The sequence below is a fragment of the Diadema antillarum genome, unplaced genomic scaffold (genome assembly GCF_040938485.1).
Source record: "Diadema antillarum isolate AM-2024a unplaced genomic scaffold, OU_Dant_1.0 seq00001275_RagTag, whole genome shotgun sequence".
In the NCBI taxonomy this organism is placed as follows: Eukaryota; Metazoa; Echinodermata; class Echinoidea; order Diadematoida; family Diadematidae; genus Diadema; species Diadema antillarum.
The window spans coordinates 52,379-77,917 of NW_027272056.1; the positions used below are offsets into that span (position 1 = coordinate 52,379).

General features: G+C 37.8%; 2 protein-coding genes across 2 annotated transcripts; one reads left to right on the forward strand and one right to left on the reverse strand.

Annotated features, from left to right (window-relative positions):
• Positions 1-505: 505 nt before the first annotated feature.
• On the reverse strand, positions 506-3,010 carry LOC139745559 (serine/threonine kinase-like domain-containing protein STKLD1). Its single transcript, XM_071655953.1, has 2 exons — positions 2,996-3,010; positions 506-1,348 (listed from the first exon to the last, which is right to left on the reverse strand). The coding sequence occupies exons 1-2, from the start codon at positions 3,008-3,010 to the stop codon at positions 506-508; spliced, it is 858 nt and encodes a 285-aa protein (XP_071512054.1).
• A 2,984-nt stretch (positions 3,011-5,994) lies between these two features.
• On the forward strand, positions 5,995-19,106 carry LOC139745560 (adenosine deaminase-like). The gene is made up of 9 exons (XM_071655954.1): positions 5,995-6,087; positions 11,614-11,675; positions 12,257-12,379; positions 13,365-13,612; positions 14,226-14,344; positions 16,346-16,489; positions 16,910-17,007; positions 17,274-17,403; positions 19,014-19,106. The coding sequence occupies exons 1-9, from the start codon at positions 6,022-6,024 to the stop codon at positions 19,104-19,106; spliced, it is 1,083 nt and encodes a 360-aa protein (XP_071512055.1). The 5' UTR covers positions 5,995-6,021.
• Positions 19,107-25,539: the final 6,433 nt, after the last annotated feature.

The window sequence follows — 25,539 nt, forward strand, 5'->3', positions numbered from 1 at the left end:
TATTAGTAGTTACCAAGTCATCACAACTCTTTAGCTGTCACATGCACTCTAATGTGTACTTAGTATTATTATCTACTCCGCAAGTATATGTTTCTTCAAATATGAAATTCAATAAAGGAAAACATTTGAGAGGATGACGTCATTACATCGTTTTGTCCGATTTTGTTTCATTTCATTCATTTCATTTCATGAAATGAAAATGAAATGAAAATTAAATGAAATGAGAGGATGACGTCATTACATCGTTTTGTCCGATTTTGTTCACTGTTGGCACCCTTTCTTTCAAGTGTATCGTTTGGGTCACTTGATTATTTATGTGGGTTTTTTCACTTTTGTTTTAGTGTTATTGTTGTGGGGTGGTCAGAAAATGTTTTGCTCGACTAACACGATCCATGTTGTTCACTTGAAATGTGGAAATATAAATGAAAACATGAAATAGAAAATATTCATTTTTGTATGTATGTGTATTATTCTTTAACTTTACCAGTCTTTGCATGGACAAGGTTCATCGTGAAGCTTTTGTAGTGACAAGGTCCAGACATAGCTGGGGATACGGCAGTTTGATAGCGTCTCGAATGGTTGGCCTGTGGGCTTGGTCAGGGCACAGGAGCTGGCGAACGCACGCGCTTATGATGTCTGCGTTGTCACATTTGAGTTGGTCCAATGATTGTAGAAAGTCCTCCTTTTCGCCCAATCGCATACTGAGCATTAGGTCACGTGATTTCAAAATGCTCTGGTGCCTCATGACAGCAACTTCGTAAAGGAAGCATCCTAGAGCCCAGACGTCGGTCGTCGTTCCGTGCGGACCATCAAACACTTCCGGGGGCATCCAGTAGAGAGTCCAGACAACCGACCTCGTCCTCGATCGAAATCGATAAAGATCCTCGACTATCGCTCGAATCCCGATATCGCCGATACACACGTCCATTTCTGGAGTCAGGTAAATATTGCTTGGCTTTAGATTGGTGTGGGCGATTCCGTTGTCGTACAGGTAAACAAGCGCGTGAAGAATTTGTCCGTACCAGCGGCGAAGATCGATTTCCTTGATGGGAGAACTTTTCCTTGACTTCTCATTGATGAAGGTGTCCAGGTCACCAGTCACGAAGAATTTCGAGACGACACAAAGGTAGATGGCGGCCTCCTTTGCACCCCAGTGGAGGAAAACATCGTGAGGTACGCTCACGTGACGATGTCTGAGCTTTGCCAGCCGCTTGACCTCTCGGAGAGCCTTGTGTGCTTCCGGGTCATCATTACACTCGATCTTCTTTAAGACATATGTCGTGTTGTTGACACGATGTCTGACCAAGAAAGCAGCTCCTTGTGGACCTTCTTTTAGCGAATCAATGATCTGGAAATATACAGGGAATAGAAATGAAAATAACGCGTTAACAAAAGAATCCATAGTGTTTTTGTTTTGACTTCTTTTATTTTGTCTGGTTTGGTGGGTATTTAGGGAATGACTGTGAACGTCAATGCTAGTTTTCTTTGGGTTTTTTTTTTTTTCCATACATAAAAACGGAGAGCATTGTTTGAAAACGGACTATACACCATCTAGGAAGTTCATACATTATGTTCAAATGTCATATCGTTCTTGTGCTGACACAAAATTCAGAAATATCATTTTAATGATTTAAAGGTGCAATCCGTTCTAAAATACCATGTATATCTCTAAGAATTTTGAATGCCTTATCAAATTTATAAACATTATGATTGAGGTGTGAGTTTTCTTCAATTTTGTATCCCTCTACAAATGAAATCGTGTCACTGCCGGCAACCAGGAATAGCCTGGCGGTAGTGTCGCTGCCCGAAAACAGTAGGGGACAGGTTCGAGTCCAGTGGTTGTTGTTTTTCCGACATGTTTGTCAAATTATAGATTCGATATTGTAGTTTCGATCTTAATTGAATTGTAGTTTCGATATTACACATATCGTTTCTAAAGGGAGACAAAAATTGGAAAAAAAACCTCACACCTCAACCTTTACCCCTCTGCTTGATAATTTCTTGCTTTCATGTATATTATGCTGCTTATTGATTCTTGTATATTTTGATGACCATGACATTTCACAACGATTATTTTAATCGGAACTATATGATGATGCTAACCAGAAAGCTGTATTTCTCTGATTGGTGACAATGTACAGTATTAGCAATGCAACGTGTGTCTTCCTACTTGGATAGTGCAATGGTATATTTTTGAACCCTGTCAAAAATGATAGTAAACATGTATATAAATTTGCGTACACTCTAGACCAAAACACCTCTCTCCCCTTTGCCCCAATGAAACAGACCCACAAAGATAGACGTATACTATTAATTCTTCATTCATTCATTCATTCATCCATCCATTCATTCATTCATCCATTCATTCATTCATTTTTTTCCATTTCAAACAGAAACAATTTTTTTTTAGGGGGGGGGGTTCACAGACGTTGAATGCATAGCATCATTTATACATCGCACGATTATTGAATAGTTTCTTAGTTTGCAAAATATTCAAAGTGTACAGAAATGCAGGATATGGGGAGGAATGCTACAACGCAATTCAATGTTTATTGGGCAAATCCTCCCCCCCCCCCCCCTCCAACACACACACAGGAAAGACAACATAGTATATGGGTGTATAGTCGAAAACCTGGTTGTTCACATCAGATCTAACACTGACAGTTAACAACTTCTTCAGTTGGAAATTGATAACTCATACAGTGCTTACCAAGCAATTCCATACATTGTAAGGAAGGACAGTACGTACATCCTTTGCACCCTCCAATTTAAAGTAGAAATATAATCATTTCAGTTGATATTTTCTTTTCCCCAATTCCCATCGCATCTTTGCAATATTCCAACACTTCAACAGTCATGTAATTTTCTCAAAACAATGACGAATGCCTGACATCATCATGGCTACACTGCACACATGGTTTGACAAACGTACCTAATGGTCACTTAGTCGAGATATAAAGTCGCCGGTGGCAAGAAACACACAGAGGAGACTTACCACATATTTGTCCATCTTTTTTTTTTAAGAGTTGCATCCAAATCCCTCCAAAACGGAGATGAGATACACCAATATCCAAAAGGGTTAAATCCTGTACAGCTAACAAATGGACTGCAAAACAATGACTGACTGCTGCACTGGCGAACGGAAAACATATCCCTACCAGTCGTTTGGCTGGTATTATATCAATTTGATCAAGTTCAGAAATTGATTGGTCTCCCTAATGGAAACGCACGGACGAACTTAAGGATGCGGTTGCCATGGGAACGGACATTCTCTCAGTCACGCATCGGGGACCGCGGTAATTTCGTTGGCATGGTTTCGATCTTATCCCCCCACCAAATTGACGTAATTATTTTGACGCGACGATCGTATGTCGATGGATCAGATAATAGCAACAAATTATGACAAGGAGACAAAAATAAGGTTACAATATGAATTCTGTCACTGCCCGTTTGCGATGTTAATACTTTACTTCAGATGATGGTCGTGAGATGGTTAGATATGATGATAATGGTAAAATTAAAATATTCTCACGCCAGAAAATGTGAAATACGCGGGGCAAAAAATGCCGACAGTAGAAATGTCGCAGAAAGAAAAAAAAAAAAACAATGTAGAGGCCAACACGGTAGAGGTTGGAGGATACAGTACCGGAAGTCAAAGTGTCAGAGGTAACTCTGCTATTAGTGAATAAGACCAAAAAGTTAACATGTCAATTGATGTCAGAGCCCGTCCACCTACCTATCCTCGGTACGTGTATATTGACCATTTCGATTAAAACCTTTGCCATGTTTGGCTCCGACGATATTTCCACTGACTATTTTTTTCCTCTTGACATCTGACATTTCATCTCTCACAAGTTTATCTTTTACTTTGCACATCGCATTTTTTTTTTGGGGGGGGGGGGAGGCGGTAGGTACGTTCTCCGACGTTTTATCTGCCATGAGATAGTTTGGATGTTGACATTATTTCTCGAGTCGCTTTATTTTCTTATGAGCATATCTCAAATACTTTATAGGCCTATATCACAGTAGAGTTCATTATCGTCAGAGTATTTCTGTCTCTCGTGTTCTTAATCCTTTTTTCACACAACTTTGAGTTTAGATGATAGTAATGATGAAAACTACACTCCTGACATTCTGGATGTGGTGAGGTTTACTGCAATCCAGCTCAATGCTCATACATTAACCCGTTCCGTATACTGAATTCTGAAATTCCTATAGACTTAATACACAGGCCACCAGGTTCCTGTATGGAACGGGTTAAGTCTGGAATTGCCACCATATCATGACGTATTTCCTGCCGTCCTGAAGAAAATTGCTTTCGTTTGTTTGCGATTTCTGCACACTTTTTGTATACATGCATATAAAGCATTGTATAATATATATATATATATATATATATATATATATACACATATATATATATATTGGCATGAATACCCACATTCATGCATGTACACACAAACATGATTAAAATTAAACATAAATAGATAAGAAAACACAGAAATGCTTTGAGGTCCATAATTATCATATAGCGTGTGTATAGTTGCGTGAGTCTTACACAAATGATTATATTGTAATATGTATGTATCGTACACAAATTTAATGAACTATAGTTATAGTATGTACAATGTATGTGTATAGTATATATTGAGTATATATATATATATATATATATATATATAAACACGTTGACATAATGCATTAGATTCCAACTTCATTTATTTGTAAACCAAATTTTCGACCCTTGCACGGATCTTCCTGAGGGTAACAGTGATATTTGTATTTGAAGCTCAGCACAGAAAAATAATAACAATAACAGGCGCGTTTCTTTGTTATCATTATTATTTTTCTGTGCTGAGCTTCAAATACAAATATCACTGTTACCCTGAGGAAGATCCGTGCAAGGGTCGAAAATTTGGTTTACAAATAAATGAAGTTGGATTCTAATGCATTATGTCAACTTGTTTGTCTTCATCGTCTTCATGCTCTTGTTCCAACACGCGATAATAATACCATTAGACGTATATACCATTAGACGTATGGCCGAGTGGTTAAAGGCGACGTCTCAAAGACGTGAGGTTGCGGGTTCGAACCCCACAAGATCACGAAACAAATTATATGAAGAGTTTGTTCGCAAAAACCGATAAGTCCATTTTTGAAGATTTTGAAGTACGGTCTCTGTCATAAATACCTTTTAAATGATATTTTGGTCCCAACGTATAAAGGTATTATTTTGAAGTTATGGTCAAAAGAAGCCAACATTTTCTTATTATTCTCTTTATTTTTCTTGACCTTTAATCGCAAATATCTCCATTTGGCAAATATGGACTTATCGGTTTTTGCAAACAAACTCTTCATATATATATATATATATATATATATACACTTGCACACAGGCTATTAGAAGCCTAGCAATGATGAAAGTTCAACATTGTATCACGTCGTATAGGGAGACTTACTAAGAGGGAAGAGAGAGGAGAGAGAATAAAAAGAAAGAAAGAAAGAAAGAAAGAAAGAAAGAAAGAAAGAAAGAAAGCGGGATGGAGAGTTAGGGGTGAAGCGAGGAGATAGTCGACTTACGAAGTACAATGTACCACTAGGGACGAAAGTGAGAGTACAGTATATTTGAGTGATTATGATTGTCAGCATACTGGCCCCTTGATAACCTATTCTTTCCCAGCCGTATAGAGGGACGCAAATGCTCCGGTGCAGTGTACTAGTATGTTTAGTGCGTGATCGACGTTATTCACGTGTTCTGCATTCACAGACACCCGTCAAGGGGCTGGCAAAAAATGGGAACGACCTTTTCACTGGAGCGCACTACCCGATAATCAATTCCGACATGAAAGCCATGTATGGCTGTGTAGGTTCCCACAGTACTCGAAGGCGAGTGAAATGGCGCGAGGTATAAACGGGAAATTATCGTCACTGATTGCATTAAGTGCTCGTGGCTTCGTTCGTGTGAATCAACGCTCCTCTTTCACCCCACTCAACGTGAACAGACATTATTTCCTACGACCCATGAGTACTTCTATGGGTGAACGCAACGCAGCAAAAGCGCCGTGTACGAAGGATATATTTCCGAAGGTAATGCAATACACTATACTTATCAATGCCAGATAACTGTATTACGCAATGCAACGCACATCCTCGCCTGTGCATGACTAGCTTGAATAGCTTTTAAAATCAACTCATCTATTTCTGATGTAATATTCTGCCTTCTTAAAGATTATATATCTATGTTCGTCGCGAAATTGTAGGGATTATGAATGTATTTTGGGCCTGAAATCAGCAGACTTATCATTCATACTTGTGCGGATAATCTACGCTATAGGCCTAAACGTTTGTCTGAAATACCCGTTCTTTGCTTTGCGCTTATTAATGGTGCCAAAATTAGGTATCCGAAATAGGTGTATGGCATATCTTGCCGTGATTACAATGTCAGTATAGTCATTATTCATGAACTCATCATATCAACGGACCTTTACTGCCACTGCTTTTGTATGCTTGGAATGCCGATTACGTAACGGAGGGACAATGTACTCATGCGTTTTTATCTATACAGGTGTATAGTACACGTGTGCTTACAGTAAAGAAACACACAAATACAGGGGAATAAAAAAGACAAGGGGGAAACTTGTTTTTGTATTTCCTATAATATTATATAATGAAATGTATTCCTCAATGTTTAGAGTAACATAAAATCAGCGCATATAATCAACGCGTTCAACCATAATGTATACAGTAAATTGCTGTGCATATATATATAATATGTAGCTCACATGCATATCCAAACCAGTACACATAATGAATGCATCTTATGCACTGCAATGCACTGTAAGAACGTGTCTAATTACGTTATCCCGCTGGGCACTTCGTCACTCTAAAACGGAAGGGAAACTACCTCTTATTTTGCTTATGTAGCTGCAAGGGTAGCGTACGATATAGGCAACTCTTTCTTCTTCCAGTACTGAAGGCATAGGGATTAGACTTCACACAGGTAATCAAATTTTAAAGGGAGTGTACAGTACTGGTTGAGGTGGGCATTCATGTTTTGAACATTCCTAAGAGAGATAACGAGAGTTAAACGTCTTATGAAATATGAAAGAGCATGTAATATTAAGAAGGATTCAACGTTTATTTGATGAAAATTGGTTTTCAAATGGCTGAGATATCCAAAAAAGGGATAATAATAAAAGGCGACAGGCCACGCCTTTTATTAGGATCTCTTTGTTTCACCTTGTTTTTTGATATCTCAGCCATTTGCAAACCGATTTTCATCAAAGTAAACTTTTGATACCCCGTAGAATTGCATGCTCTTTGACATCTCATATAGAGTGGTTTCTGAATATCTCGCAAAACGTTTAAAGCTAAATCCTCACCTCAACCAGAACTGTACACACCCTTTAAAGACTGCATGCAACCTTTTATTGTTCGGCTTATTTCCCTTTGTCAGTTTCGGGTCAATACGGTCTATCCTAAGAGCAAATACTACTTTATCTAATGCGCTACTTACGTCTTGGTAAGCGATGCGAACTAAACGGTATGCAGAATTTGCTTATACTGTGTCAAACCGCACTGGATGCCTACATATATTATCATCAGGGTCAGGCATAATTATTGTGGCACTCGCGGACAGTACTAAGGTCAAGTATAGTACTGCTTTAATTGTCAACCGAGTCTTGTACATGTGTATGTTAAAGCAACAATTTATATCTGTGGAGTCTTACTCTCTTACTTTATACCCTTATAATCTTTACATTCAACTAATATTCAACTAACATGGGGTACATAATTATCTCAATTTCACGCACATAATGGTATTGTAATATTGCACCCATGAGGATCATTCACTATTTACAGTGTTAATCAATGCACGTCATGTCTTATGCTACAATAAATGCACAATGTGATGTGAAACATTTCTGCCCAAGCGTTCTACAGAGTACTAGTATACTAAACATCACAACATTGTGTATATGATACCACGCGCATAAACTATTATGGACAGCGCAGAGCATGACGTGGTTTCGTTGACCGACAAACATCACCAATGTCTGTACGGTGAGTAATTGAGAGAAAACTGAATTGGAGTTTTTTTGTGTGTGAGCGGAATCTTTTTATTTGTAAAGCATTAGGTATTGAGGAGAAAGAAAAAGAGAAAAATTGGCTCAGGGCCATATCACGATAGAGTGAGTGGATGACGTAGAAATCTCCTGGGTCAGGCAATTAGACAGTAATTTCGCAATCCGTACAGAGGATGCGTTAATTATGATTCAGGTTTTATATACTTCCGCGTTCCGCAGTTCAGGCTACGCCTCCAAATATCAAATTTTATTTCCAGTTATATGAGAGGTCTCGTTAAATTGAGAGAGAATACATCCTCGGTACGACAAAGTCATTGAATCATTGAGAGCCACATGCAGTAAAGTTTAATCTCACTACCCCCCCCCCCCCCCACAAGAAATGAAATAGAATTAATATGTATACACACCTGATGAGAGGAATTGAAATATGTTTTCGCTCTTGAGAAGATTTGTCTGCAATTAAGGATGATTTATTCAATGGGCTGCTGAAAATGAAACTAGGCATCAAAGAAGAGTACTCTATTTGTCAAAGAAGACAGAGACCCAGCATGGACTGCTATAAAAAGTTTCATTGCAATGCCAGTTATACATCTGCCATAATCATGTTCTTCATGCAGCAGCAACAAAAGCTGACATGCTGAAAGGAAATCATGTCCCCCAATGATATGTTCCAGTCAAGCATATTTTTAGAGTAAACAATGATTTCACTGACTGCATTCAAAAGTTGTACATTTTTTATGCACTCCCTTCTTCTTGCCTACTTACCTCATGACAGTACAATTGTGTGAAAGAGATCGGGGGGGGGGGAGAAATATTTGTCTGGTATAGTAAAAATACTTTTAAAGATAAATGAAAAAATAAGAAAAAAATATTCTCAAGTGTATGCCTTCAAGAGAGGAAATAGCAGAAACCAAAACTCAACGATGTTGATCACGAACACTTTAAATGATATTATTTATATAATATTTTGAGATTTGATATTCATAATGTTTATTAGCTTGTATCATGATGTATCAAATGATATGAATATATATATAAACATAATCATATACAGACAGAGAGGGGGAGAGATAAAGGGGTAGAATTAGACTTTTATTTTGTGTTTTTTGAGCGGGACACCAAGCTCTTTTCATACGCTTTTTTATCTTAACTTATACATTGTTTGACAAAATCAACGACAAGACAAACAAAGGCACAGATAGAGAGGGAGAGGGAGAGAGGGAGAGAGAATTATGTATCTTACAAGAGATTGTTTTGATCTCTGATGCTGAAATGCCTATCCGTGTGAAACGGAAAGGATAGGTACTGGATGGTTGCTAGGCAACGTGATGTGCGAGAAGCCTGGGGGTGTTGAGCGAGGTGTTACTTTCCACGCAACATGCACTCGCCTCACGTAACGTGAACAGTTAGTCCTTGCATGCATTTCACCTATATAGACACACGTCCAAGTGCAGGAAGACGTCTTACTTCTTTGATGCATGTAAGCAATGCAATGCGACTCTCTCGCTCTATCAATGCACTACCGATTGGACGAAAATAGCTGCATAGCCAATATGCAGAATGATATGCTCATCACGCTTGAGACCACAGCATAGCATTTCTCACATTGCTTTCTCGTTGGATCCATGCAACGCACGGATCACGTAGGGGGCCCTGAAACGCCACCGCGGCCGTTACGTCTGATGCGGGCCTGGCGTGGGGAAACTGTAGTCGCGCGTTTTGCAATGATTATCAACACTCCGTTTCAGTATTGTCAGTTTTTAATGTCAAAAAGAAGCAAACATTTTTTTTCTCTCTGTTTATTGGAACAATGAATCATGCTATCAACATTTGTGATAATGTCTTGAATTTTGATGATTACCTGATGCTCTTAGCCAGCATTAAAGCTATAATCCTACAGCATGCAGTTCTTTTCAACGGTGGCAATTGATTTAGCGTAGTAGTAAGCCAGCTTCTCCGTGATTGATCAAACTTTTGTCTATTTCTCTCTCTCTCAACACTAGCTAAAATCCAAATCTCTTTGGTAATTCTCATGAGAATTCCCCGACCAAAAAAAAAAAAAAACTTATTCAAGATTTAGACACAAAATACTTTTGGAACGGTAATCTTATATAAGAGAATGGAAATGTTAGATTGATAAATAGCTCATTTCTATAAAAAAAAAGCTTACGGGACAAGAAGAAATTGACAGTTAAATGGTCATTCGAAAGGTCATTCGAAATAAAAGCAGTGAAAAGTCAATTCGAATAAACCACCTGACATTTAGTTTGGTTTAAATTGAATAATGTGCTGGTGAGCGTGATATATAGGGTTTTAGCATGATGGTTTTATCAAGGAGCTCCTTAGTTTTAGTGAAAAGAATGAGAAGGAAAACACAACTCACACGAATGGCATGTGTTTCATATCATATTATCATGATGATGGATTTATCATGTAAGACATGACATATCCATTACCCTATATTTCCTCTCCGTCAAGGGATATGCCCTAAAAGATTCCTCGCTTTTCAGGATTGATTGCATAAACGGTTGCGTCTATTGCAAACAAACGAGAAAAGCAGACCGATAAGTTTCTGATGAGGAACACAGATTTTTGTGAATCACACGCCAAGAGATTCAATTCAACGAGCCTAAGGAGGTATAGCTATTATGTTTGAAAAAGGAGATTATGCTTCGCGCTGTACAATCCCCATCTCCCTCATCTGATCTAATGAAGATATAGAAGGGTCATATTCGGTAAAAGGTGCATATGATGTAAAAAGCGTTAAAAGTGTTCAGGCTGTTCTTTCGAGTGGTGCTCTTATAAACCAGGGCCGGCGCAGTGTTTTCAGTGTTTTCCGGGTTTCATGAGCTAACAAGCAAAAAAAAAAAAAAAAAAAAAAAAAAAAAAAAGGTCCTCAGCTCATCTCTCCCCGTCCACTTCCGGGTTTCTTCAGCTGACAAGCAAAAAAACAAACAAACAAACAAAGGTCCTCGGCTCATTCTCTCCCCTCCCATTTCCGGGTGTTATAAAAAAAAGGTCTTCAGACAAAACATATAACCTTACCGCCGCCATACTTCAAGATCTCGATCTATTTCTTTTTTTAGTGCCACTTACGTACTTCCGGGTTGAAAAAAGCGTGGGGGCCCAAAGTGATGACACCTTATGTATTCCTTTGTATGGTGCACAAAAAGTGTGGGGGCCCGAGCCCCCACGGCCCCACGGCTGCGCCGGTCATGTAAACAATGGATCATCCCTGCATAACCTGACAGAAAATTTGTACGGGGGGGGGGGGTGGATAATTTTGAGATGAATCATCTCGTAAAGGAGATTCATCTTTGGTAGAAATAGAATTCAGCATTTCTAGTTCACAGGTCCAGAACCATTGACCCGGTTCCTCGGTTATACATTTATTTTTATACGCAATGTAATACTTCTTTCACATTATGATAAAAGATGAGTCACAGTACAGTGGTTATCTACTATGATACCTTTATGCTAATTAATCAGTTTGTTTGTCTGTTCGTTTGCTTTCTGTATTCCACAGGTCCAGCTTCACATTCACATAGATGGTGCCGTCAGACATGAGACACTGTGGAGAATAGCAAGGTTTGTTCGTCCTCAATCTTTATCACTAACATCTTCTAGGATTATCATTGTTGCAAATCTTGGCCCAGAAGATCTACAGCAACCCCTGCACGGACGCAATAACAACGACGATGTTAGACATGGGGATTATTTCAGAAATTTTGCAATGATATTGTTGCCCCCTCCGTGGCGCCGCTTGTCATGAAACAACTCTTTTAGAGGCAGCAGATAAGGTGAGAAGAGAAAACTCACAGCGGATTTTTGATGTTGTTTTCTTTTGCGCTGTAAGCCCTCTTTTGGCACTGTAGCACCACTGCAGAACCACTGTAGCATTGTACCGTTGTTTGGTATTTAGATTTATGGAGACCCAAAAGATACTGACAAAGTGACTGGCAAAGGGTGGACTGCACGTTGATTTTCTTGTTTTCTTAAACCAAATTTGACGTTTTGATTTGTTTTACATTCTTGTTGTTTGAACATCTGTGTTACCATTTTTGGTTGATTTGAAATACAGAGTAAACAGTATCATTTTGTGAGACCCATCATTGCCTTGTATTGGTTAACTTTTTTTATTCCTTCCGTGCTTGTTTTCGTAATCACAGGAAAAAAGGAATACCACTGCCTGGAAGGACGTTGCCAGAGTTTGTGGAAACATTTCGCAATCAGAAACGACGAGACTTCGCCACTTTCCTGTCAAATTTTGACCTGATCTTACCCATTATTCGGTAGGTTGACGTATATTTGTTAGCTGTCTGTGCAGAAAGATACTAAACATGCAGGTAAAATGTTGTCACAAAAAGTGAATGCGGTTTCACCTACAATAGTCAAAGTGTATAATAGATAAGGCATTTCCTTTTTTTTTTTTACTTACAACTTACCAGATATATTCTATCTCTCCCGGCCCGTTTTTCATAGCGAGTAGGTTGAATGTCAGAGTTCATTTTGTAATTTTCGTGTATCATGTTATGTTCTGTGGAAGAATAAATGAAATAAATTGAATTAAGCAGCCAAGAGTAGTACAAAATACGAAGCCTCTTTGCCATGCAGTCCGTTGCTCACTCTTCTGTACCGGGCCGCATGCACATTGACACCAGTTGGGCAGGCTATACTGAATGGCCTATTTCGGTCGGTCGTTCTATTTAAGAGACCGCTGTGAGGAGAAAGGTTAGCTTATATATGCCCGCTGAGGGGCTGTAATTTTCAAGCGGAACTCTTGTGTGACATGAACGTCTGACATCGCTCTAACCATGCTAACAGCTTGGCGAGTTGTTCCAGACATGCATTCTTTCACAGCAGGTAGAAAATTGCAGGTATTGTGGCAACATACCATAACTGCCGAATGACTTGTAGGATGACGCCATTTTTCCCTCAGTACTACAATGCAGAAGTTATGGACACCGGAGATTGGGCTTTCTGTGGACCTTGTATTATCCATGTAGCCCTATGGATACTTCTGTTAACCCCTTCTGTACCAACGAGTACAATGTGCACAAATTTAATCACACATCTATGGACAGGTAATTAATATGGCTTGCATAGTGTTGATAATAATTGAGAACAATTGCGTGCACAACACGTCTTAATGGTCGTGAGGGACTATGTTTGCAGACTAGCGTACGGCTCAGTGTGCAGATTTCTGTATTGCTCTTAATATCACGTAAAAAGAAATCTACGGTGTTGTTGTTTTTATCATTGTCATTATTATTTCAGAGGAGACCAAGATGTCATCAGCCAAGTAGCCTACGAGCTTTGCGAGGATCAGGCGCGTGAGGGCGTGAGGTACTTCGAGGCTCGCTACTGTCCGCACTTTCTCGCCTCCCCCAGCAGGTCCTCCGGTGATGACGTCACAGTATCGCCGCGGGACGTCGTCGTCGCGGTGAATGATGGGATTCGCAGGGGGTGCCGGGACTACGGGGTGAAAGGTCGCACAATCTTGTGCATGATCAGGGCTTTTCCAGGTAAGCTAATGACTAAAGCATTACAAATTGATCAGTATCCCCCTGTCTAAAATAGGTTTTGCAATTAAAACGTCGCATTTTACTAAAAGGGAACTTGAATGGGGAAATTCAAACCAAAAAAGCAAGAGAAGGTAAAAGCTTTTGTACCAGAGATTTGTGTTTTGCTCTGGTAATGTAACAGAAATGTTGATATAAAGGGAGAGAAATGGATACTATGTCTCGATACAAATGTAAAGTAACCCATATGAATATACACGTTTAGGGAAAAGAATTGATATCAACCCGAATTACTGGTGCTTTTTTGATAAATGTTTGCCAGCAATGAGCGGCAAAATAACTTGTTAATTATAGAGACGCATACTTCCTCAGACAAGAACAAAAAAGACAGCGTGCGTTTGTTTGTTGTTTTTTTTACATTCTTGTTTATGCATCTTTCACTTCTTTTTGCAAAAAATCGTCAATAGTTTGGAAAACGTGTTTTGATGATATCAAAAAATTGATAATGCTGTAAAATAGTTCTCAAAATAAGATGATAAACATTTTAATAATCATATACTTGACATGAACTTAACAAGACTAATGTTCCTTCGAAACCAATATGTTCTTCGCACAGAATACTCTCAGGAGGTAATAGAGCTGAGTAAAGAATTCTTCAATGACACAGTGGTGGGAATCGATCTAGCAGGGGACGAGAATGCACCGTGGGCCAGAGAACATGACGACGCCTACAGGGTAACAAAAACCGTTCCTTGACATCAAAATTTGTTCCAATTTGCGACAATTGCTCCCATGAAATATAATTTATGCACACCTTTAAGCCAAACATAAATTCTACCCACAAATGTAATCCTAACCCTGATCATAATCGTCCCATCAAACTAAACTTAAAATGATATCACAACCCTAACATTAAATCCTTGAAGACTGGAGCAATTGTCGCTGGAGCAAATGTCGTTTCAGTAACAAACAAAAAAAACAACAACAAAGCGCAAACAAACGAATAAACAACAGTGGTGGGAATCGATCTAGCAGGGGACGAGAATGCACCGTGGGCCAGAGAACATGACGACGCCTACAGGGTAACAAAAACCGTTCCTTGACATCAAAATTTGTTCCAATTTGCGACAATTGCTCCCATGAAATATAATTTATGCACACCTTTAAGCCAAACATAAATTCTACCCACAAATATAATCCTAACCCTGATCATAATCGTCCCATCAAACTAAACTTAAAATGATATCACAACCCTAACATTAAATCCTTGAAGACTGGAGCAATTGTCGCTGGAGCAAATGTCGTTTCAGTAACAAACAAAAAAACAACAACAAAGCGCAAACAAACGAATAAACAACTGTTTCAATAAGCGTGGCATCTTGTTGATTCTTATAAGGCGGAGTGAATCACATCTTGTAAAAGGGCGTAATTTTGCAAAAGAGTGTCTCCAAGTTAAGTACTACTTCATGTTTGAACCGACCTTATCATTTCAGAGAGAATGCAAACAGACGACAGAGAGATAGAAGAAGATTCACGGAAAGTAGAAATCCTACAAATTGTCATGTTTTTAACAGTGATGTTGGCAGCAGCAACACGGTTATACAAATCACTGCTCAGAATGCAGCAGCTCCTCAATCACTTAAGTCCTTTCGAAAACAAGAAATCAAGTCATCAAAATAACATCCTTCACGTCAAAGCCGTGCAGAGTAATACTGCTCTAATGATCTAGCAATGTTGCTGTTTAAACATTGGTGGCGCTGTATAGCTGCTAAGCTATCGACACCCCCCAAAAAGTGATTTTTCCTTCTTTTCATTTCTGTAAACCATTCAAAAATACAGCGAGGTGAGGACACCATCGAAGCAGCTGGTGCACACTATGGTGGCGACTGATTTTACTGGTGTGGGAAAATGTGTCAAAACTTTTAATTCCATAACTATCCTTTTCTGTTATTCAATTATAGTTGTTTGATTTTACTCTGTGCATAATTATGCAATTTGAATATGAAAACATTTCCAAAGTTATAGGCCTTTATTGTCAGGAGCAAAACACACATTCAAACATCATAAAAGAAGATTACTCGGAATGACGAAATAACATTGGTTATTTCACGATTTTAAAGACTATGAATTATTAATTTATGAAGAGTTTTATTGCAAAATAAGCAAAGCAACATTATTAAACATTTCAAAGTAAGTCCATCATCAGATAGAGCAATAATACCTTACTTGTAACATAACAAGGAATATTCTAGAAGTTCTACGATTAAAGATATCATGTATTTTCTTTTTATTTTCTTTGTTTTTAGCAGCTTTAATCACAAATATCTCAACTTAAAAAGAATAGATTTAGCTCGTTTTGCGATAAAACTCTTCACATATTGGGACAGTATATTATGGACATTATGGGCATGCAAAATTGAAATGTACTACATACATTAGTAGGTTCTGATTGGATTAAAAAATAAAAGAGTTTAGCTCTCCTTTTTTAGTGTTAAACGCATGTAGATGCAGCGGATCTGTACTGTTGATTATGTCCGACCTTCAAAAGGCAATTAGCAGCGAGTATCCATAGTTTGTGAACAAAGTTTTGAAGTGCTGATAAAAGGTAATCACTGTTAAACATGATGTAGCAAAAAGTACTGTAAGTGGAAATTTGCTGGTAATACATTGCATAGGAATGTTTCATACGTCCTTATTGCCTATCTAGTGACATTCTCTATGTCTGTTTGACGTCAGATAGCACGGGAACTCGGCATCCACCGTACAGTTCATGCCGGAGAGCTAGGACCAGCTGACAACGTGCGTTTCGCCATCGAAGAACTTGGAGCCGAACGGATAGGACACGGTTATCGGATAACCGAAAATCGCGACGTCTATGAGGTGATGGGTAACTTCGTACGATTGAAACAAAAAGAATAATGAATTAATTAATAGTAGAAATAATAAAGGATTTGGCTTGCTTACCTATCAGGAAATTTCAGAGTTCTCTGCTGTAAAGGGGCAAAACCATTTCACACATGTCACTTGTATACAATATGTCATATTCTAATCTTTTGATGTATAAACTGAATTGTCGAATCTTCGGGATTATAATGTCTCATATTCTTCAGGCACCTTCCGTTTTTAGTGATAGCTCTCACAGTCGGTATAATGATATATTCTGAATGGTATGACCGAAGTGATACTGTAATGTCTGTGCACGTCACAATCAAACAATGAGGGGGCGGCCGGGGGATGTCAATTTGGACCACAAAAGCAATGAATGAGTGTAACATTGATTTCGTTTTGATGTAACTCTAGATGGTTCGTGAAAAGTTCATTCACCTGGAGCTTTGCCCGACATCGAGTATTCAAACAGGGGCCTGGTCAGGGAGTCTAGAAGATCACTGCACGATGAAGTAAGTCTTTGTATCTTGAGTGTTGCGTGTTATATTACTTGTTTTTACCGGTTCCCTACAAATTACTGTTAAATTAAATCTTTTTCTTCTTCCTCTTCTTCTTTTCTTCTTCTTCTTCTTCTTCTTCTTCTTCTTCTTCTTCTTTTTTTTTTCTTTTTCTTTTCTTCTTCTTGTGATAGCCATAACATGAGTGCTGCGTAATCTTCTTGCAATTGTATTCGTAAAGTCTAGAGGTGATGACAATTTCACGCCTCTTACCACCGCAGATTTTTTAAAGACGGTCTAAACATGGGCCTGAACACGGACGATCCCACCATTTTCTGCAACACGATGACGTGCGAATACCAGATTGCCCGAGACCACTTCGGCATGACAGATCGCCAGTTAGCGGACATGGTGAGTTTAACCGTATCAGGACAACTCCCCCAGAGGACTCCTCCCCCTATAGAACTGAGTTTAACATTCCTGCCAGCTAGATCAATGATTAATAATGGAGACATTGTAGAATACTGAAATCTCTGAACCCGAGTATCACTTTATGTTAGAAGTCAAAAGAGGGCGCACACACTAGCCAGCCCACCTGTCTTGTTTGTCGCATGTCCTGCAAATCCCGCAAAAGGAGAATGAAACCCAAGTTATGTACATTGAGGGAAGGCAGCAACATTAGTAGAATACATCAGTGAAAGCTTGAGGAATATAATATATAACAATTTTTTAGAAAATTGAGAATATCTCAAAGTTTTGATGCTGCCAGTCTGTGACGTCATGCATGGAAAAAAAATGAAACTAGGCAGGAAAGTCAACATATTTTCGATTTTCTAGCACTTAAGAGGACTTGACTTGCCTCTTTCAGAAAGTATGGGGGAATTGATATTTCCCTTAATCATGTATAATGTCAAAACCAAGTCGAGGAATATGTACTTTAAAAAAAAACCCAAAACAAACAAAAAGATGAAATTTAGTGTCATTGATCTCTTCATTTTCTCTAACGCTTTCATACGTGGCGTCCCGGGCCCCGTTTCATAAGACTTGTTATCAATAACAAGTTTTAGTTACGATAGTTTTTATAAGCTACTGAAATCCTTGCATCTGATTGGCTGAGAGCAATGTTTTCATATAGAAATGTGGTAGTTGTTACTGAAAATATGTTTTCTGAAACAGGAGCCCGAACTGTAGTTGTCTCCCCATCTAGCGGTGGTTGCTCCAAAATCTGGATAATTAATAACTTCTAAAAGGGCTCTCCAGTTTTTCGGAAGTATCGGCCTCGTCTGGGACAGACCCTTCAAAAAGAAAGAAAGATAAGCATCGGAAATAATTACGTCATGTCACTCGATCCTACCATATGAATCTGAATACGTGACCCCATGATGACCTCATTGACATTATCAACAATAATTTCCCTCCTTTTTAATACTTTTTTTTTTCAAATGATAGAATTTATTGATTTCTCGAAGCAACATAATTGTACAGAGGATGGATGAAATACATAATTATTACTTCAACACAAAGCCATTTCTTTGGTACAAATAATCTAAACACTTATCTGTGTTTTTCATGTTTTTTTCATCAAATATTCAAATAACTCCTGACTAGCAAAGATAATATAAAGGGTCGTACATACGAGGATACCCACTAATGCAAACATGACTGTATATACCCAACCAAAAAATGGTTTGGCAGAGACCTCCAAAAGCAGCTGATTATGACAGCCCCCCTCCGTAGTACAGAAAAGAGTATTATTCATTATCATAATTATTCAACTCCATTTCGAAAATAGGACAAAATAACTCTTGGCAGTCCGAAAGCCCGCCCAGGCCCGCCCGACATGGCGACGACAAGTGCACAGTGAATAAGTTCCACAGGACGATTGCAATGTACAGCTGATGAAAGGAAATTCGTCAATACTAATAGGCCCTTTTTAATACTTACTGATCTGAAATAGTTCTTGATAGATGGTTCCTTTTTAGTTGCAAGTGTCTTTTTTATTTCTTCATTTTCTGTACCAGACAATGAATGCAGCCCGAGCTAGTTTTCTCCCAGAAGACGAGAAGAAAGAATTGGTGCGGGAGCTTCGGGCCGAGTTCGACTCGAGGTTATGACACCAAAACACCTACTCTTCCAGCCTGCGAGAATAATTTCTTAGGATATCTCTTCCAGGAAGTTAAATTGAGAAAGACTTGAGTTAAGTGTTTCATCTCTTTTTAATGTTTTTCGTTTTTTTATTAGATTATATTCTTCTTCTTCTTTTTTTGAAGGGCCACATAAATACAGTTACAGTTTCTATGCCAAAGTTAAATAATCGTATAGATTAAGGGGAATAAAAGATACCGGACTATGTAATGAAATGCAGACAAACAGCAGCAACAACAACAACAACAAAGACACATCACGTGTACCAGCTGCTTGACTTCAGTACATGATTGTAATTATCTGTGAAATCAGGTAGTGTTAAAGAATATCGAAATTTCATCAACAAAATAGCTATAGTTAAATACGAGTAACAACTTTACAATTAAGATGAATGCAATGTATTATGATTATTATTTATTTTCCATTGCTTATTCGTTTATTTGTTAATTCATTCATTCATTTTGCAAAGATGAAGTCCTCCATGCGCCCAGTCGTTGACTGGGTCAGTGCTTGGAGATGAAATGTACATTAGAATTACAGCAGCTCTCAAAAACAATGTACGGGTCTTAGAATAAGTCTGTAAATAATATTCGTACCAAAAAAAAAAACCCAGCAAAATGATGAACGATAACTTCGGCAGTAGCGTCATTATCATACTAGGGAGCTTTAGATTTTAGACGCGCGGACGTTCAAAGGGAAAAAAACATGGTCTGAGCCTGCGCAGTAGCGCACGTCAAGTTACTGCGCAGGCTCAGACCATGTTTTTTTTTTCCCCCTTTTGAACGTCCGCGCGTCTAAAATCTAAAGCTCCCTAATACCTCCGATAGAGACGTGGAGGATGCACAAGTTATGTGAGCAGATAATGTTTTGTTCAGTTTTGATAGGACATGAAGTAATCAAAATGGTTTGATACAGTCGACAATCACATTCGGCGTCATCAGAGTGAGAAGCGTGTCAATCATTAATTTACCATAGAATTGTTTTAATAGGATTATACCGTTCCTTGGTCGAGTAGTGCACAAGAATATCATGTATAAATTATTATCTAGATAAGTAAATGCATGAATTACTACTCTAAAATTCAATCTGCTATTTTTATTGGGCGTTTTTGTAGGAAACCACAGGTTTGAGAGAAAGGACGAACACTTATGCAGTTGCGAATACATTGACTCACATTCCTTTTGTTAAAGTATGAATAAACAAATCAAGATTGATATAATGAATAGTAATTAATAAACGTAATAAAAAATTACGAATGTTGTGTTTGTTTGTGTGTGTGTGTGTGTGTTTGTGTTTGTGTGCGTGTGCGTGTGTGTTCTCGCAAATGGCCTCGATTTTTTTTTTCTTTCGAGAAACAAGTAATGGAATATGCCCAGTTGCCTTGAGCAAACTATCATGTCCTCCTTTGGCGGGCATTTGGCGAGAATACTGAGTGTGTGTTAAAAAAAGAAAAAAAAAGGATTTCGTTTCTTTGATTAAAAAAAGAGTCACACTGTAAGACTGACATTAGTTTGCACAATGTTTGTGTATACTGCATTTTGTCTTTGTATTGTATAATGTAAGATTGACATCATTTTGTACAATGTTTGTGTATAATGCAGTTTGTCTTTGCATAATGTTTTGTTTTTGTTTCTGTGAACGTGAATTTTGGGATATGAAATTGAACGAAATCCGAATAAAGAAATATAAGAAAAGTGTGTGTGTGTGTGTGTGTGTGTGTGTGCGTGTGTGGTTGTGTGTGCGTGTGAACGCAAAGGCTCTTCAATTTTGAAAACGCGGCAGGCCGGCAGAGGGCGCAATAAAAAAAAATAATAGACAACGAGTGAGACAGTCTCAGGACGACACAGAAAACGTAAAATAACAGTGATAATGTTCATCTTGTTCATCGCTGCCAACATCTGATTCGGAACAGAAAATATCACACACACACACACACACACACACACACACACCACACACACACATACGTACAGCAAAAAAGAAATAACAGTTAGCGCTATAGACAAACGAAGACATGGCTACCTCCTTCACTCTGACCCATAATAATAATAATGATAAATAAAATATAAGGAGATTTTCACTAAATCTTCATGAAAAGTACACTTTTCAATGTAGTTTGATGGAAATGTGGACGTCAAAAAAGATATTAAGTTCATTTCTAATGGCTAGGTTTTTGCCTTGCAAGAGTCAGGTTACCATATTTATGTGTAAGCATAACGACATATTGTGAGTATGGAAAAACGCATGAAATATTATTATTATTATTAATATTGTTATTATTATTATTATTATTATTATTATCATTATTATTATCATTATTATTATCAATATTATTATTATTATCATCATCATTGTTATCATCATTATCATTATCATCATCATCATTATTATCATCATTACTATTACTATTAATGTACTATCATCATTATCATTATTTGCTTTTATTTATTTATTTATTTTTGTATCATTTGAAGAGTTTGTTTGCAAAAACCGATAAGTCCATTTTTGAAGATTTTGAAGTACGGTCTTTGTCGTAAAAAACAAAATAATACCTTCTGAATGATATACTGGTCACTAAATATAAAGCTACATTTTTGAAGTTATGGTCAAAAGAAGCAAAATTGTTCTTATTACTCTCCTTATTTTTTTTTTGACCTTTAATCGCAAATATCTCCATTTGGCAAATATGGACTTATCGGTTTTTGTGAACAAACTCTTCCTTTGCTTTTATTTATTCATTTATTTTTGTATCATTTCTTTACTGGGGAGGGAATATACAATTATGTTAGCATCGGGGGAAACAAGCAAGTGAGTGGCACAGCAATCGAGCGGTGCAGGCCAGGGTCGGGAGGGGGGATATAATTGCCCTCTTCCACAAGAGAAAGCTTTTTTCATTTTCAGAATTGAAATTCATCTACCTTGTGTGAAATATTTGGAAACTTTTAATCAAAACGTGATAAAATCATTCCCATTGTTTTTGGTATTAAATCTAATGATTTTCATCTTTCCCTTTTTGGGGGGGATTAGCATAAGGAAAAAGACGACATACTTTTCATTTAGAGCATCATGTTGCCCATTACCGATTGTTGTTTCGGTTACAAGCGTTTTTTAAAGCCTTATGATTGTTAAATCTGATATTCATCTTTAAACCAGTAACACATTTCCTGAGATCCTACTTCTCTCTAAAAGTTGCACTTTATTTGGTAAAATTCTTCCGGACTAAACATAACTTTTACCAGTTCCGTTTTATATCGTTAATATCTATGTTAATATTGACATGCCGTGAAATTTAGAGGTGGCAACTTTTTGCTGAAAGAATTATCACTTCTGTTGTGAAATTCCCTGGGCATGATTGATAAAGCATGTTCTTTGCAGGCATACTGAGTGTAAGTATTATCTTACAGAATATGCAATAAATAATATTCAAAGTTTTGATGTCGGGTACTTGTGACGACACGAGGCAGGGATACAAAAAGGAATGACCTCATTAAGAAATTCAGTGCAACGCTCAGGTAGTAAACCCTTTTGATACTCTCTTTATACTCTGAATCACTGTGTTTCCTTTCTCTCTCTGTTCTCCTCACCCCCCCCTCCCCCCTCCCCCCCCCCTCTCCCTCTCTCGTCTGCTATAATTTAAGTCTACAAGACAATCAAAAGATCTGCATCTCTCGCAATAGATGAGCACTTTGGACCCAGCCCTCTTAAAGGAAAAGAAAAAAAGTAGCACCCGAACGCACGTCATAGAAAAGATTATGCTTGGATGGGTAAACCGTAAAGGTGGATTTTACAGACCTTACATCCGTGTCTGTCTGTGTGTGCGTGAGTCAGCGCACTACTGTTGTACAGCTTTGTAAAGTGTGAGCTCACTGGAGTGTTTATTTAAAACTGTTGGTATCAGCTGTAGTCCCGTGCACAGAGTTACTTGTTATCTAGCACCTGAGACGCATAACAGATTGTCAAAATGTAACCATTTTTATACGTGTCCAGAGTTCCTTGGCAACCATTAACTCCCGGCAGGAAAACGTACCGTCACCATCGGGTGTTACATTCTGGTGTGTTTTCCAGGAAATAATGCGTTTTACTGCATTTATTTGGTGAGCGGCGTAAATCTCTTCCATCACCGGACTGTGTGGACCCGGAATCGGAACAGAGGGTAACTGGACAGGTAAAGTCGATCAGCTTTTTTCCCCTTCATGTTAGGTTTCTACTCCTACTCTTTCTGATGCTACTTCTACTTCTTCTCTTGCACTCATTTACCTCCTAGGTAGTAAGCACTAGCACACGAATATTATTTTCCTGGTTTTCCCTTTTGATTTTCAGTCATTCATTCATTTATTCATCTATTCTTGAATCATCTTGCGATTAAAGTGTCACCGGTACTCCCGACTATAGTACTCCACTTCCGTGACTACGGCCGGTATCTGCACCGCAGTGGTTCTTGGCGCCATGTCGTATCGTACTATGGTTCAATTGGTGCCATGGCACTATGATTCTTGGTGCCATGGTTCTTAATGGTGCTGTGGTATTCAAACTGCAATTGTACCAGTGCAATGAGTGAAAAAAATGGCAAGATAGGCAGATCTTATGTTTGTATTCTAATGCTGACGATCTTAACGTTATACACATCCGTGTACGATGTACACTGTATTTATCTAAGTAGGCCTATATTCGGCTAGTCTCCCTGTATGTTCCCCAACGTTTACCCCACCAGCTGCAATGTGCGTAAATCCGTGCGTATAAGCCAACAGGGATAGGGTGGTGTAGATCATAGTAAAATAAGTGGTGGGGGCATAAGGAAGACTTTCCCTATTATAAATATTATATGTATATATATATATATATACATATATATATATATATATATATATATATATATATATAAATTTATAAATTAAGGAAGTTAGAGGTTGTGGAGAATAAGGAGAGAACTAAGGGGCTGAGTTTAAGAATCTGAGGGGTATAAATACAAGTGTGGAGGAAGAAAGAAGAGAGTGATGGAGAGTTATGGTAAGAGGGAGAGGGACGAGGAAAACAGAATGATGACAGAAAATTGCATAAATAAGATAGAAATGCAAGTTTTAGAATCAAAATTATATCTCTTTCTACTTCGTTTGAGTAAGATATTGTATATTATTTTTTGTTTTGGTTAATATCGCAATAGTGTTTTTGTATTATGGTTAATGTAATTATAATTATTGTGTGACATATTTTTATGGTACTGTGACACGATTTTGGTAGAAAGTTCTTTTTTATCTCTGCCTTGTGTCTCCTGCTTAATCCAGAAGGCAACCGGCAAATAGGCATTTCATGTTACTTGTTGTTGTTGTTTTTTTGTACTTGATAATTGATGTTAGACCAAATTATATGTATTTCATTCTGTTTTCAGTTTGGACAATTCTGGTACATTATTATGGTTATTGAAAAAAAAAGTATACGTACGTTATATATATAATATATATATATATATATATATATATATATATATATGTATTGTATACGTGCTTGTTTGTTTATTTGTTTGTTTGTTTGTTTGTTTGTTTGTTTGTTTGTTTGTTTTGTCATAATCATGTACCAGAATATTGCGTTCATGCGCGTACTTATATTGGTTTTTACGTTCTAAGTCGCGCCCAAGCGGACTCATGGACAAATTATTGTAAGCGTGTTGTTGTTGTTGCTGCTGTTTTCTTTTTGATACCGTTGGAAATACACATACCAGAATGTCACCAATAGTCATGAATGTCACCAATAGTCATGTGACTAGAAAACTGGATTCAGTATAGAGGGCTGATTTTTGCTTCGTCATTCCTTCGTTGAAAGACAAATATAAGCACAATGGTCATACATGTAACCGTTGGTAATACGACGGGCTCGATGTCCTCCCAGGGCTAAAAATGAGTACTTGTAATAATCATTGCAGCCCCGCTGAAAAAAAAAAAGAAAAAAAAAAGAGGGAAAGCAAATTTGAACCCTAAAAAGGCTTTCCTAGATAGATAAGACATTATCATTATTACCATTATCGATTTGGGAATTGTATTACTATTGTTATTGTTATCATTATTATCATCATCATTATCACCACCACCACCATCATCATCATTATTATTTCAATTGTTTCCAATAACATACATTGATGATATTCTATTTCCCATTTAGCACATACACAAACAGTCTTCAATAGATTATACACTATTACACACATTATGCATACATTAATTAGAGCATAAAGAGTACATCGAAAGTAATCAAATAGGAACACAACCACACACATACATTTTCAACCCCCTGTATGCAATACAAGAATGTACAAATACGACACAATGGGAATTGATACAATACCTCATTGCGACTGGCATGAAATCAACTGATTTTTCAACTCAGCCTTGGGTCATAACATAATTATAA